We start from the raw sequence: 15,659 nt of genomic DNA, 5'->3' as shown, positions 1-15,659 counted from the left end.
TTATGATATGATCACATACACCCAGGCTGGATACTCATTAAGAACTTATTTTGATATACAGTATAGGGAGATGACCTAATTTGTACCACACAGTTGTCCCAGGAGCTTTTGGCAATTGACGAATCTTTCCCTAGTAACTAGGGTCTTTGGATTTATCAAATCCTGTGCTACTGTGTTCATTTACTTCTGTATGCTGTATTTCCAGTCTGCTCCACTGATCAATCTATTTTTTTGACCAGTACCAAATGTTTTAATAATTACTGCTTTCAGGGGCGGCCAGGTGGCTCAGCGAGTTAAGAGTACCGGCTCCAGTGTTGGGATGACTTGGAGATCAAATCTGGGCTCAGATACTCAGCACCACACCCAGAAATAACTGGCTGTGTAACCTTGAGCAAATTACTTAACTCTGATTGCTTTATAAAAAAAAATAATTATTGCTTTCTAATACTGTTTTAGATCTTCCCTCTTCTTTTCACCATTACGCTTGAGATTTTTTTTAATCGTTGCATTTTTAAAATTGGCTCACATTCCTTCAACACTCAACAAGCATTTATTAAATAACTAATATATTATAGGCATTGTGTTGGTTACATTTGTATAAGCCCACTGTTCACATAAAGAATCTGTGTTATGGATTTATTTGTTTGTTCTATGCTTGAAATTTTTGACCTTTTTTTTCCTCCACATGAATTGCTGTGAATTTTTTTTTTAGCTCTACAAAATATTGCTCGGGTAGTCTGGCACAGAATAAATAAATTAATTTAGGTTGTAGTCTCATTAGTATATTAGATTGATATACCTGTAAAATGTTTCTCTATTTAATTTAATCCGCCTTTGTTTCTGCAGAGCATAACTAGATTAGTTACTGGGTGCATCTTAAATAGGAAAACTCCCAAATATTTCATAAATTCTGCTGTTATTTTAAATGGAATTTCTCTGTCTCTTCCTGCAGAGTTTCACTAGTATTCTATGGAAATGTTGATGATTTGTGTGGACTTAGTTTATATTCTGCAACTTAGTTGACTCTCTTGGGTACTCTAGGTACACCAACAGCAGAAAGTGATGATTCTGTATGCAAGATGAGAAAATAAACAGTTGATTGGAAAGAAAAAACAACTTCGTATTTAATATCTCTTATATCCAAGATATTTAGATGACTAATAGAAATATGTAAGACCAAAAGCCATTCTTCAACTAATAAGTGGTCAAAGATAAGAAGAGTTTTCATTCATTTAATTATGTATTGCTTTTTGGGGGGAGAAGGCAGGGCAATTGGGGTTAAGTGACTTGCCCAAGGACACACGGCTAGTAAGTGTTAAGTGTCTGAGGTTGGAACTTAGTTCCTCCTGACTTCAGTGCCAGTGCGTTATTCACTGTGCCACCTAGCTGCCCCAGGAAAAGTTTTTAAAAGCAATGAATACTAATAACCATATAAAAGGAAGGTCCAAATCACTAGAGAAACATGAAACAACTCTGACATTTTACTCAGTAAAATGCCAAAGATCATAAAAGAAGGGAATACCTATTATTAGAGAGGCTGTGGAAAGATGGACTTAGTAATAATATACTGCTGATTGGTTCAACCTTTATGGAAGACAATCTGGAATTATAGAAGAAAGTACATAAAATGCCTATACCCATTGCCCAGAGATTCCATTGCTAGGTATATAGCCCAAGGAGGCCAGTGTCAATAAGAAAGGTACCATATACAACAAGATATTTAAAAACACTGTTTTGGGGAAGAATGTAGAGAACTGAGTCAAAATTGTAAGAATACAAATCGTTCCCCAAATGATAAATGGTCAATGGATATGAAAAGGCAGTTTTTTCAGACAAAGAAATCAAAGCTATTTATAGTAATATAAAAAAATGTTCTCACTCATGAATGATTAGAGAAATGCAAATTAAAACAGCTCTGAGATACTACCTCATACCTGTCAGATTGGCTAATATGACAGTAAAGGGAAATGATAAATGTGGGAAAGAATGTGGGGGAATTGGGACACTAACGTACTGTTTGGTGGAGTTGTGAACTAATCCAATCATTCTAGAGAGCAAATTGGTACAATGCCCAAAGGGTTATAAAACTGCACATCTTCTGATCCAGCAATACCACTACTATGTCTGTATCCCAAAGACATTTTTTTTCAAGGAGGGAAAAGGACCTAGTTGTACAAAAACATTTAAAGCAGCTCTTTTTGTGGTAGTAAAGAATTGGACATTGACGGAGTACCTGTCTGTTGGGGAATGGGTGAATGAGTTGTGGTATGATTGTAATTGGAATGTTATTATGCTATAAGAAATGATGAGCAGGATGCTTTCGGAAAAACCTGGAAAGACTTACATGAACTGATACAAAATGAAGTGAGCACAACGACTGCAAGAGCAATATTGTAACGATGATCAACAGTGAATGTGACTTTAAGCTCTTCTCAGCAATACAAACATCTAAGACAATTCCAAAGGACTCATAATGAAAAATGCTATCCATCTCCAGAGAAAGAACTGATGGAAGTCTGAATGCAGATTGAAGCATACTATTATTTTTCACTTTTTTTCATCTTTTTTTTTGGGGGGGGGTAGGTATCTGTGTATACTTTCACAACATGACTAATATGGAAATATATTTTGCATGACTGCACATATATAACTGTATCTAATTGCTTGCTATATCAGGGAGAGAGGAAGAGAGAAAACTTGTAACTCAAAATTTTAAAAAAGGAATGCTCAAAATTGTTTTTACATGTAATTGGGAAAAATATTATTTAGAATGGTAAAAAAACAGATTCACAAGTTAAGAGTTTTGAATATAGAACTACTTTTTGGTTACTCCAGTAGGTCTTCAAATTTATCAGGGATGATATTCCCCACAAAGATGTAAACCAGCTTCAGTCTACAACACTTCTGAATGTGACCCCAACCAGATTAAAGCCTAGTTCCCATCTGATTTTAACGTACTGATATATAGATTAAAAAAAAAAAAAAGAAATGCTTCCCATTTATCTACTTGACTTGCCATTATATCTCAGGAGAGAATCAGACTGAATTTGTGCCTCATATATGAAGATTATTTTACTATTTTACAATATTTTATTGCATTTGAGCATGATAATAATCCACTCAGGTTAGGAAGGTACTATTACCTCAACTTTACGTTTGAGAAAAACCAAAGCTCAAAAGGGTAAAAATGTTCAAAAACAGCACTGCACGATGGCAGCAGGCCTGGGACAAGAATGCAGATCTCTATCCTTTACACTCTTTTCATTAACTTTTCTTCTTTGAGGCTTTCCCCATCCTCGTCCTTCCTCAGCCACAATGCAGGGCTGTAGAAGGGTCCTTTACAGATCATCATATGTAGCCCCTCTGACCCCACCTCCCATTTTACCAAGTCTAGCAACAATTACTTGCCAAAGGTCTCACAGATAATTTCTTTCTTGTTCCCAGTACTTTGTTCTATTAACTTTCTAGTTATCTAAAATTTATTTATTTTCTTAAGAATGAGAAGTATATCTGTCCTTTCTTTTTTTTTCTTCAAATTTCTCACTACAGAAGTAAACCTACAAATCAATCATAATTTTTGACCTCATGAGATATTCAGGGGATAAATTTGAAGTCTTATACTTAGGTTAATAAGTCCACAATAAAGGTATGAGATAGGGGAAACATGGATATAGAGCAGTAAGAGTAAGGAACATTCTTGCATTAGACTCTACAAGTCTGACCACGCAGTTAAGAAAGTTAACTGGCCATGGGCACTATAGAATGGTTTAGCCTCTAGAATAAAGGAGCTGAGAGCTTCTTTGTACTCTGCCCTGGGTGACTCACATTTGAAATATCATGCTCAGTTCTGAAAACAGTATTTTAAGAAGTATACAATCTAAAGTTAGTCCAAAGAAGAGTGCCCAGGATATAGAAGGAATTGAAAATCATGTCATATCAGAATCAGTGGGAATGTTTAGCAAGGTTGGGGGGTGGGGAGATGGGGATGAGGTAGGGGAAGGGAGAAGAAAGGGAGCCAGATAAGTAATAAGCACTTGGAGGGCTGTCATATGGAAAAGACTCAAAATTCCCTTTACTTGGTCACAGAGGGTAGAGCTAGAAACAATGAGTGAATGTTGTAGAGACAATTTCAATCCAAATATACAAAATAATTTTCTAAAAATTAAAATTGTGCATAAGTATGTGTTTACCGTGTATTGTTAATGGAATGGGAAGATCTTTCTTGCCCATTAAGAGGCCTATGTGACCTGCTTTGAGCCTAAGTCACACAGAGCCTATGGCAGGAGGAATTTGAGGAACCCTGGAGCAGGAAGTAGGAGCATGAGGTGGAGCTGAGAGAGGAGGTAGAAAGAAGTAGAGCAGCTGGTGTGGGTGAGGGAGGGGCATTTTGCCTAAGGGTGTTTGTTTGTGGGGAGGCCTGATAGAACGAAGGCTTGGGGATGGTGGTGCTCCCTCCATTGGTAATGTGTATCAACTTCTTTATTACCATAATGAACTTGGCTTTCTGGTACATGAATAAGTATCTTGGTTTTGTCTTCGAAAAAAAAAATTGTTGCAAAAGCAGAATGAACTGCTTCATAATGTGATTTGTTTTCTATTGCAAGATCACTTTTCAGGATGTTGCTTGAGTATTTCTTGTTCCAGCTTTGAGATTCTAGGATTCTATAATTTCTGACACAACAAGTAGTAGTCTGAGGAAGGCTTCTCAGAAACATTGCCCATGGTGTAATAGCTGGCTATTTTACAACTGAAACCAAGGGACTTACCATCTGACCATCAGCCCATGCTCCATGAAATTTTTCAGGTTAGGAAGAGTCTGTCTTAGATCAGGAGTCCCTAGCCCATGTTGATATCTCAGCTGCAAAAAGAGAAAGAAAAAAGCAAAAAAAACCACAAACATGAAATGGGTAAGCATTGAGAATGTTCATTAATTCATTTATAAATTTACTTATTTAGAGATGACCTGGATGAAGAACCAGAGGGTACTTCTCCAAAATATCTCAGTCTTTTATAATCAACCAGTCCTCTAGAATTTCCCTAGATCCTGTCATGACAATTAGGAAGAACCTGCCACTCACCATCTGCTTGTACTCCTCTCCCTTCACAATGGTTGCCAGTATGAAGCCTACTGCAGTAAGCCCTACAGGAGAGTTCCCAAGATTAAAAACTTGGGGCTAGGCTCTTTGATTTCTCTTATGTTTTCCTTGATCAGAGTCTCTCTATCTAACCACCTACCTTCATATATGTACATTTCCCACCCCACCCCCCAATTCCTGTGGGGTTGACAATAAAATCAACCTTACCATTGCTACTGTTAAGGTCATAACAATCTACTGCCCTGAGATTCTGAGTAGAGACACAGGGCAGTAAATTGCCACTCAGTATCGTTAGGACTTTGAGTTGTATCTAAGCTTTAACTCCTTGTCCTGGCCACCACTCTGCATTCCTTTATATCTAATCATGTCAGTCTCATCTCTCCTCTGTCCTTATCCCACTCACTTACCCTACCATTACTCCTTCATAGGAGCATAAATCTAGAGCTGGAAAGACATAAGAATCTCTCCCACCATTTTACAGATAAGCTACTGAAGCCTAGGGTAGTTAAGTGACCCATGTGTAGTGTGACAAAGCTATTAAATGCCTGAGGCAGGATTTGAACCCATGTCTTCCCAACTCCAAGGCCAGCACTCAGGGGCAGGGCCAGATTTCAAACTTAGGTTTTCTTGCTCCATATCTAGGACCTATCTTCCACATTGTACTACCTACCATTAGACTATAAACTTTTCTATCAGTAGGTTCTATACAATTTATTCATTTTTGGACACTCAATACTGATCAGAGACCCTGGCATATAGTAGGCATTTAACAAATGTTTACTGGATTGAATTTCATAGTGCTTTCTCTCCAGAAAATCTCATTAAATTCTTTTCTAGTTTGTGTGTGGCCTTCAATCGATTTGGTCTGAAGTAAATGGTCTGTTAATAGAAATAAATGTTCTGCACCCTTGACCTGGAGGGTAGTTCAGTCTGTCTTTCAGAATAGTCTGGGTGGAACAATGCTGAAGGGCCAGAGGAAGAGACTTAAATAACCTCCTGATCACCACTAACAATTGCCTATATCTATAGTTAGTGACTTCATCTGTTGCAGAGAATATAAAAGCTTTTTCCATATACTGATAAAAGCAGAATGGCTGATGTCTATAGCACATTCCTAAATTCATTGTTTTAAAAAAAAGGCACAAAATTGTTTACACATGGGCATGTACATTTCACCTGTGATTCATACAGAAAAATGTTAAATATCAAAAAAACATGTTTAAGTAACACCACACTGCATTTCTGAGGCAATGCACAGTGACTCATTGTCCCACTTTCAATAATGGAAGTTACATGTTTAATTCTCTTCAGATGCCACATTGAAAACATCTCTCTGTGGCTGACTCAAACCAAAGAAAGAAAATGTAGGCATTCTAAATTGTTACCTGGCCCTAAGTTCACGTGTTGTAGAACACAACAGCTGCTGCTTCTTTTTTTAAATTACTGAACTGTATAATTTTAAAGCTAAATGATACAATCTTTATTTTACAAGAGAGAAAACTGAACCTCAAAAAGAACAAATAACTCGTCTAAACTTACACAGCTAACTGATGGCAAATCTAGATCAGTCTCTTTAGACAATAACTCTCTTCCTCATTAAGTTTTCATCTTTGTACCTTCTGAATTTCATTTTTATCCCTCACAGGACAGCTTCCACTATAGAATTTTAGCCTAAGGGATTTTACTTTTCATTTTTTCCCATGAAATCTGCTCTCCTATAATTTAGGGTGCTGTCTAGACTATTCTTGACTTTTCTTTCTTTTACCAAAAATTCTCAGATGGAGTGGTCACTTTCACCAAAAGTTTCTATCACTTCTACTTTTGTAATTAATTTATCCTGTGTAATTCTTCCTCATCTCTGCAAATATCTACCCTTAACTCTTATGTAACATAGCCATTTCCTGAGAAGTTTCATTTCTATATACCTTGAAAAATCTTCTACCCAAATTTTGGTCTAAGCTAGTCAGGTCTCTAACCTATTTGTTAAACAAATGCCACGGGGACCAAGAACCTGCCTAACTGCCTTCAATTAGGCTCTGAAATAAACACTTTCTGTAATAACTTATTATGTGTGCCACACAATGAAGCTAAACAATCGTTAAGAAGAATTTTGGTTTCATTTAGGTAGATCTTCAGCTTTAACTAATTGGTTCAAGACTGTAGGAATGGTTAGATTCTTATTCTACCTGCTGGTTGACAACAGGAGAGGAATACTTTATACCCAATATAATAAATCAGGAGTGTAGGGAATAGGAATTTTTAACGGTGGCCCAAGGAAATATAAAATAAATGTCTACTAGCAAAAGAAAAATCCTGCACTAAAATCACCAAGAAGTGAAACAACCTGACTTTGTAGTTTCTGGAACACAGAAGAGTGGGGAAAGAAAAGCAATGAGGGGAAAATATTTGGCTTAGAATAGACAACTATAACTATGTCATTTCCCTTAACTATCCTTCCCTCTGTTTGAAAATACATGATTTTTCCAAAAGCCACATGTTGATTCCATCCTAAATCTCTTATACATTCAATGTAAGTTTCATTATGGAAGACAGATCAACTCTGATGTTAGTGTTCATGCTGTTCGATCTAACAAGTTTCTACAGTTTGATAAATCTGCTTTGCTGAATCAGTATTCCCACTGGCAGTTCAGGGGGTCATATTTAAAAATAAAAAAGGGACTGTGCTTCTGAGAAAGAAATTCTTAGTTCTTGCACTCAGTGAACATCTTTACCACTCCCCCCCCCACCACACACAACAACAAAGAGGTCAATTTAAAAATAAATTTTGCTCAATTTTATTTCTATTTTTTAAATATACACATTTTTTTCCAAGCCAGGAAGGACTCTGGGGGTCCAGGAATCATTCTGTCATTTCAGTTTGGGAAGAAGAGAAATTTAGTTTAGACAAGACACACACACACACCCCTTCCAAACAATTTGTCTATACAAGGCGCGTGCGCAGCACGCACGCACACACACACACACACACACACACACACACACACACACACACACACCCCTTCCAAACTATTTGTCTATACAAGGCCACTTAGTGCAAGGTTTATTGGTTCCATATGAGGGCTGAGCTATGCTATAGGGTTATGATACAAACCGTCTGTTATAACAACAGAATGTGGATTAATACAATCCTACAATATATATTACTAAAAAGATCAACACTAGTCATGGGATTATAGTGAGACAGACTATAAACTAGCCTGAAGCAACTGAAAAATAAGAAATTAAAAATGAAATATCAAAGACAACTCTGGAGTCTTGCTTCTAGAGAGAAATTCTTGTTAGGCTAGTTACCAATGTTTCAACTTACCTCTAGAGTCTAAAGTTTCATGGTATGAAAAGAACTAGGTTAAGAGCTTTTAAAAACAAAAACAAATTCTTCATTTGGAAGCAAACACACCCCTTTCAAATGTGTATAAAAAATTCCTAACAGAATATTTAATAAGAACAATAATAATGTTTCTTAAAATGAGTCATTTCAATTGATGCCTCAAAAGAAGAGGAGAAAATCCAATCACAATCCTCTGGTTGCAAGAATAACCTAAGCACCTTTTCATACCCACGCTATCAATCATGCTAGTTTTAAAAACTAAGATGGTTATGTTTTAATAGAAAGTCTGGACAATGTTGAAGTCTGCTATTTTGCAGATTAGTAGTAACTTAGAAAAGTGATAGTTTTTTCTTCCCTAGTCTAGTCAGACCAGTACTACCTTCTCTTAACGGTCAAAGGATCTTAAAGCAGGAAGGGACATAAGATATTATCTAGTCCAGTACATATTCCACAGTCCCCTAGTGTTCTATACACAGTGAATAATGTGTTCTGTAGGAAAATTTTGATGCTAGTGATATTTTTCTTTATGAAATATATTAGAAATGAAATCAGGTAGTTTAAAGAGGATTGGATTTAGCATTGGAAGACGTGTTCAAGTTCTGGTTTGTGACCACAGACAAGTCACTTAACCTCACTAGGGTGTCATTTTCTTGTTAGTAGAATAAAGACACTGGAGTAATAACCTTTTAAAAGTTTTTTCTATCATATGTATGTGGATAGATGTGTGTTTTCATTGTCTCCACTAGGATCAACTGCAAGCCCTCCCTGTAAGATTTTTTTTTCTATTATCTTTCTGCATATCCTCTACAGATGATTTACCTAATGCATCAGAGGCCTTCTGTTTTTTGTTTTTAAATTCTGTGAACACCAACATAGAACCTGTGCAGTCCATTTGTTTCTTCTTGATACATAATTTGCCCTTCTCTTTTTCTAATCATCTGTGTCCTTGATATTTATTATGGCACTTTGGGAATGCAATATGTTGTATGTTTATATTCATTACTTTTTGTTGTTTTTTAGGTCATCTGCAATTTGGATTATTTCAAATGATGCCATTCCTGGTTTCACAAACATTTAGCATCAATAGAAATTAGAATGGAATTATATACAAATCAAAAATATCTAATACATATACCATTTTTTCCAGTATGAAGACAGCCTTGATTTCTCTATTTTACTAAAGAACTTACTCAACTATACTTTATACCTGGGCTACTGCAGACCCCAGACTCCCATGCCCTTGTCAAACCAGAATTTATGAGTTCTACTGGCATTATTTCAAAGTCATAAGCTTCCCCAAACTAAATTAATTTGGAAAATGATAGCCTCATCTAAATCTATAATTTAAGATATAAAGAAACTGAGCAATATACTATGATTATTCCTAAGAATAATAGGTATGTTAGGAAAAATAGGAATAGGTAAATTGAAACACTGGTAACTAGCTCAATAGCTCATGTTTCTATCAAACTTTACAGTTCAAAAACAAATCTCCTCAAAACTAGCTACGGGATACCTGGGAAATTTTCAAGTATTATCATTATCTTCATTTTGTAGATGGGAAAACAAAGGTTCAAAGAACTGAGCTGAATGCTGTTACATAGCCAGCTAGCAGCAGATATGAGAGTAGAATCCAGGTATCTTATCTCTCTCTCCAGTCCTTTTTCCAATATTACCATATTTCCTCTTCAAGTGTTTGATATCACATATTAAGAAGAATGGGGGTGGGGATGAGCAAGAGCCCTGGTTTTCTAACTCCTAGTTCAGAGATTCTTACACTATACCATATGTTGTGCTGTCATGTTTAATTTTGGAGACTGAAGATATTTTCAAGATGGATCTATCAATATTGAATCCGTCAAGCCTAATCCTTCTCAAGTACCGTAGACCACTGCTCCAGAAACTTAAACTGGCCAGAAAATAGCTAGAAACAATATTAAACTGATGCATCTTATTCCCTCAGTCAGTTTCATCTGTAGATGATGCCAGGAAAAGAGAGCTCTCTAGGTGTGGTCTTAACTACTGCCAATCCCTGAGAGTTGCTGAATAGGGTCAGTAGACCATACTGCTAGAATGGAAAATTAGGGCAGAGTTGGGTAAAGTTTCAGTTCAGGTTTATACATCACAACCCATACAGAAATACCCCTCCTAGCATCATTAAGCACTCTACAAAACCACAATTGACTAGGTAAAGCAACATTACAGGGAACAGTTAGGTAAAGAGAAACAATAGGACCTCACTGGATTTTTGTGACACTACTCTCCCCTGGTTCTCCTATTTTGGAGGATGCTAGGTGGCACCATGGATAGAGCACTGGACCTGGAGTCAGGAATAGGTGGGTTCAAATCCTGACTCAGACAATTACTAGCTGTATGACCCTGGACAAGTCACTCAGTCTCTACAACTGAAAAATGAGGATAATAGCAATGATAACTCTTCTATCTCCTCTGCTAGCTTATCATCTATTTCCCTTGTTTATTATGTGTATTCTCCAAGATTCTGTCCTGGACCCTCTTCTCTTTCTATACTTTTTAGTGAAATCATCAAAATCACAGAATGTGAGAGTTGGAAGGGAGCTCTGTGCCTACCAAGTCCAAACCATATGTGAAAGGCATTCTTACTATGACATACCCAAGCATCAGCCCCTACAGGTTTAATGATCATCTCTAAGCAGATCTATGTACTCAGTCCCACATCACCAGTTTTGTATTGGTCATTTCGAACTAGCTATTCCAGAGACAACTTAACTTTATGTGGCCCAAACAGAATTCATCCCCCCCCCCCCACCAAATCTATTCTCTTCCAAACCTGTCAAAGGTATTGCCATTCTTCCAGTGTCCCAGGTTTGTATGAGGGGTTATGCTTGACTCATCACCTTCCCATCACTCCTATATATCTGATCAGTTGCCAAATTTTGCCACTTCTACCTCTACAACTCTACTTCCCTTTATTCATACAGCCACTATCTCGGGTCAGGCTCTCAATATTGCAATAGCCTGTTCACTGGTCTCCCTTTCTCAGATCTCTTCCTATTTCACAATGCTAATGAAGTAATTTTCCTTAAGCATAACTCTGAATGCATTACTGTCCTAACCTTTACTGGTTTCCCTAATGTTGCTAGGATCAAATGTAAACATCTGTTTAGTTTTTAAAGCCCTTCAACATCTTGTTCCAACCTGTCTTTCCAGTTTCACTGGACTCTCTTTGATCCAGCCAAACTGACCTCTGCTTTGTTACTCACATATGACACTAAACTCCTGATGCCTGGGATGCACTCTGTCCTTACTTCAGCCTTACACAATCCTTCTCTTCCCTCAAGACATAACTGAATCTTCTATATGGAGAATTTCCTGATCCTCTCCACTGATAGTGCTCTTCTTTCCAAAGTGCCTTGTATTTAACTACATTGCTTTTACTCTCTTTTTATTCTGTAGACTTACATATCTTATTGTCACCTCTATTACTATGGAAGCTCACTGACAGTTGAATTGCTTTCATTCTTTGAATAGATATCCCTGGCACCTAGCAGATATGTGATAAATACTTGCTGATTTATTGAACAATGTCACAGACTGAAGGAGGTAATGTAACAGAGTAGAAATGAACTCTGGACTTGGACTCAAGAGACCTGAGTTCACAACTGTGCTCTAATATTTATTAACTCTGTGCCTATAAGCAAATTACTGCGTCAGAGCTGGATTAAATGGAACATGCATTGGAATGATTTGGTCTCTGATAAAGGACCAAGAATCAGTGTTGTGTAGTAGAAAGACAACTAGATTTAGAGTCAAAGTCTTTGGATTAAACAGCTGGCTGTCCTATATGGGGTTTCTACATCTAGTGAAATGGTGCACTGAGAAACTGAGAGTTCAGAGAAGAAGGGAAAGAATGCAGGCAGGGAGAAAATAAGTATTTATTAAGCACCTACTCTGCAAATATTTCATTTGATTCTCACAACTCTATGAAGTAGTTGTTATTATGATCCCAATTTTACAGATGAGGAAACTGAGGGAAATGGCACTTAACTGAACTGCCCAGGGTCAAAGAGCTAGTAGGTGTCCGAGGCTGGATTTGAGTTCAGGTCTTCCTGCTTGATTCACTGAATCACTTAGCTGCTGTGATAAGTTTTGTGTCTGTCTGTTGTATATGTATATAGAAGGGTTAAGAGATCAGAGTGCGAATCTATTTGAGAATCATTAAGATTCAGAATTGGAAATCCTAAGGAATTATCAACTCCACACATCTTAGGATTCTAAAGCAAAAATCCATCATTGTAAATGAGTTCTGAGCATTAACATCCAATACTTATAAGTGGCTCACAAAATCACAGAATAACGACTTGGAATGGTCCTCAGCGGCCATCTAGTTCAACTCATACTCCAAAGGAATTTATATTCTAACACCACTTGACAAGTGGTCATCCAGCTTCCCCTTAAAGAGCTCCAAAGGAGAGAGGTCTATCACCTCTCAAGGTACTTTTGGACACCTCTGTTAGAAAGTTGCTATTGTTTTTAAATATTAAGCCTATGTTTGCCTTTTTGTAACTTCAACTATCACCCTTTGTTTCTGTCATCTGGAATCAAATCAAATAAATCCTTTTTCCTCTGTATGCCTTCAGATACCTGAAAACAGCTATCTTATCTGTTCCTCTCCTCTCCAGCCCCAACCTCCTCTTCCTCCAGGTAAAACATCCCTAGTGAATTTTCCTCAACCCCCCCACACTTCTAAGGGCTGGGGGTGGAGTTGGGAGTGGGAGTTAGGGCTTGGGAGTGAGAGATGGAATGGAACAAAATAAGCAGAAAAGGAAAAAGAGAAAACAATCTCAAATTGATTCTGTTTTAATCTAATGTCCTTAATGAGTGGGAGAGAAGTCTATCAACCATGAAGTGGTTACCAGGGTGAGGTAACTGTGTCCTGGGCAACCAGACATGGGGTGAAAGATTCAGCTGCCCCAGGTCTCTTCTCTATTTGGTTGTATTCACTTGCAGTAAAATTGCACTGTGAAGACCCTGATCCAACACTAGGTATTACTGATTCCTTTCACATAGAGTCTGGTTCCTAGATTCCCTTGAACTGTAGTTTCTGGAATTGGAACACAGCAAGTGTAGATGTGGACATTGTCATCCAGTAGAATGCTTTTGGTTTCCACTCTGGTTGGCTCAGGAACTCCTCTCCTTGTGTTAAGGATATCAAAACATGCTGGGGCGGATTAGTTCCTGAATGCTGCCACTTCAGTCGTACTATATGTGGCCCAATCTTCTTTTTCTTTGTGTCCTAGGACCACGACAAAATTCCTGCACCCAGGCAAACGTCTTGCGGGATAAATCCTAGAAACTCTAATCAGTCAGCATGAGAAATACGGTCATAGGTCTGATAAGTCCTGTTACATGCTTCTATTCCATGAAAAATTTCCACATAGACTACATGCACATGTAGACCAATACATCCAAAAACTGATCATTTCGTCAAAGAAATTTCCCACCAGTACATTAGGAAATAACATAGTCCTAACATCCAAAACAGAATTATATATGTAGTAGCCTGTTAAATATCATATAGAAACATAATACCTAGCACAGTTGCATACAGCTAACCAAATAAAGAAAGCACATGAAAATATACAACAGAAGTGATTATACATCCATATTGCATACAGAGGACTGAATGCAGAGTTCATATTTAGTATATAACATCAAAAGTTGGAATTTTGTACTAAGTATATATTGTGTATATTCCACTAGTGAGCTTCTGCTGACTTCTCATCATTCATCTGTCTCTTCACTGGCTAGATGACAGTCTTGTGTACAAGCTGTGATGGAAGTGCCTAGGGTGCAGGCAGGCCTCTTGTCAAGGTGGGACTACCCAGGATCCAGAGACTGCCATAGGAAGAAGGGTGGTGGATTTCCTAGTTTCTGAAGACCCTGAATGCAGAAGCCACCATTATCACTATCTTTATTTCATTCTTCCTTTTTCTACTTGCTTTTCTCCTCCACTGCTTCCACTGTGCTCTGGTATAAAAGGAAAAAGGAGTCTGGTGACTAGATTGTCCTATAAGCCAGAGCACCTATAAAGTGCTATCCTGCACTTTCTCCACAGTGCAGCCTCCATTCCTCAGGTATGACTTCTGCTTGCTAACCCCAATTCCTGTTTGAGGTAGGTGAACTGTCTACTATCATCCTTTCCACCCCAAAAGGTTTCCACAGCTAACTGGTAACTCCAGAGGGGCCAGAAAAAAATCACCTAGATATATTTTCCACTTTTAACTCGCCTGTATACTCTGTTTCCTGTGTTTCTACTTGCAACATGAGGTCTTAGAGTTCTAGTTTGTACATGTAAGGAAAAAAAACACACTAAGATTTCAAATTTCAAATTTCAAAAGGATAAGCAAGGGGCAACTAGATGGCACAGTGAATAGAGCACTGGCCCTGGAGTCAGGAAGACCTGAGTTCCAATCCAGCCTCAGACACTTAACACTTGCTAGCTTGGACAAGTCACTTGCCCTGCCTTCCCCCCTCCAAAAAGAAAAAAAAAGAAAGAAAGAAAAAGAAAGGATAAGCAAAATATTTGCCTCTACTTCTCAAATTTCCCTCCCCAGTTTTTCATGGCAGAGAGAAGGACCCAGGGAGAATAGGAAAAGGATGCTTTTTGGCTGAGATAAGGAGAAAAGATTATTCTATATTTTAGGGAACTGAAAGAATTTGGTTAAAAGAGGCCCTTTGAAAATTGTTTTATTCTTTAAGTAAAATTTAGGGTTTTTTTAAAATTAAGTTTTAGTTTCTTTAGTTGTTTGATGAAAACAAATAACATCCTTTGAATATTCAATAAATGTCTGACTTAAATAAACTCCCTAAGTATACACCTCAATAAACTTTGTCACATTTGTCCATGGGTCAGAAACTTCTAGTATTTCTGTGGTGATCCTGTCCATACTATAACTTTAGTATCCTTAGTCCCAAGTCCCAATCCTAGACACAGGCTAAACACCACTATCTTTAACCCTTATAATCTAGGCTCCATAGCTGGCCTCCACTCCCTTGGGAGCTCCACAGCTGGAAGGAGCCATAAAAACCATTTCACGCAATGCCATTATTTTGTACATGAAGGGAGGCACTCAAGATGAAACAAGTAATAAGTAGACAAAGCTAGGATTCAAAAAGGAGGTTTTCTAAGGTGTATTTTTTCTTAAATCCAGCCTAGAGTTTAATAAAGCAAC

At 37.5% G+C, this 15,659-nt stretch overlaps 1 protein-coding gene across 2 annotated transcripts in view; it reads right to left on the bottom strand.

Moving 5' to 3' along the window:
* Positions 1 to 15,659, bottom strand: part of UVRAG (UV radiation resistance associated) — a 415,539-nt gene that overhangs the window by 60,275 nt on the left and 339,605 nt on the right. For both annotated transcript variants that reach the window (XM_069070876.1, XM_069070877.1), the window contains exon 14: positions 4,767 to 4,858. In XM_069070876.1, the coding sequence (XP_068926977.1) occupies positions 4,767 to 4,858 (92 nt within the window). The remainder of the gene's footprint in view (positions 1 to 4,766; positions 4,859 to 15,659) is intronic.

Source organism: Petaurus breviceps, unplaced genomic scaffold (assembly GCF_028583685.1).
Source record: "Petaurus breviceps papuanus isolate PSGF00001 unplaced genomic scaffold, PetGlider_PUasm1.0 90823, whole genome shotgun sequence".
NCBI lineage: Eukaryota > Metazoa > Chordata > Mammalia > Diprotodontia > Petauridae > Petaurus > Petaurus breviceps.
Note: the sequence above shows the minus strand (reverse complement) of the source record. Positions and strands in the feature narration are given on the sequence as shown.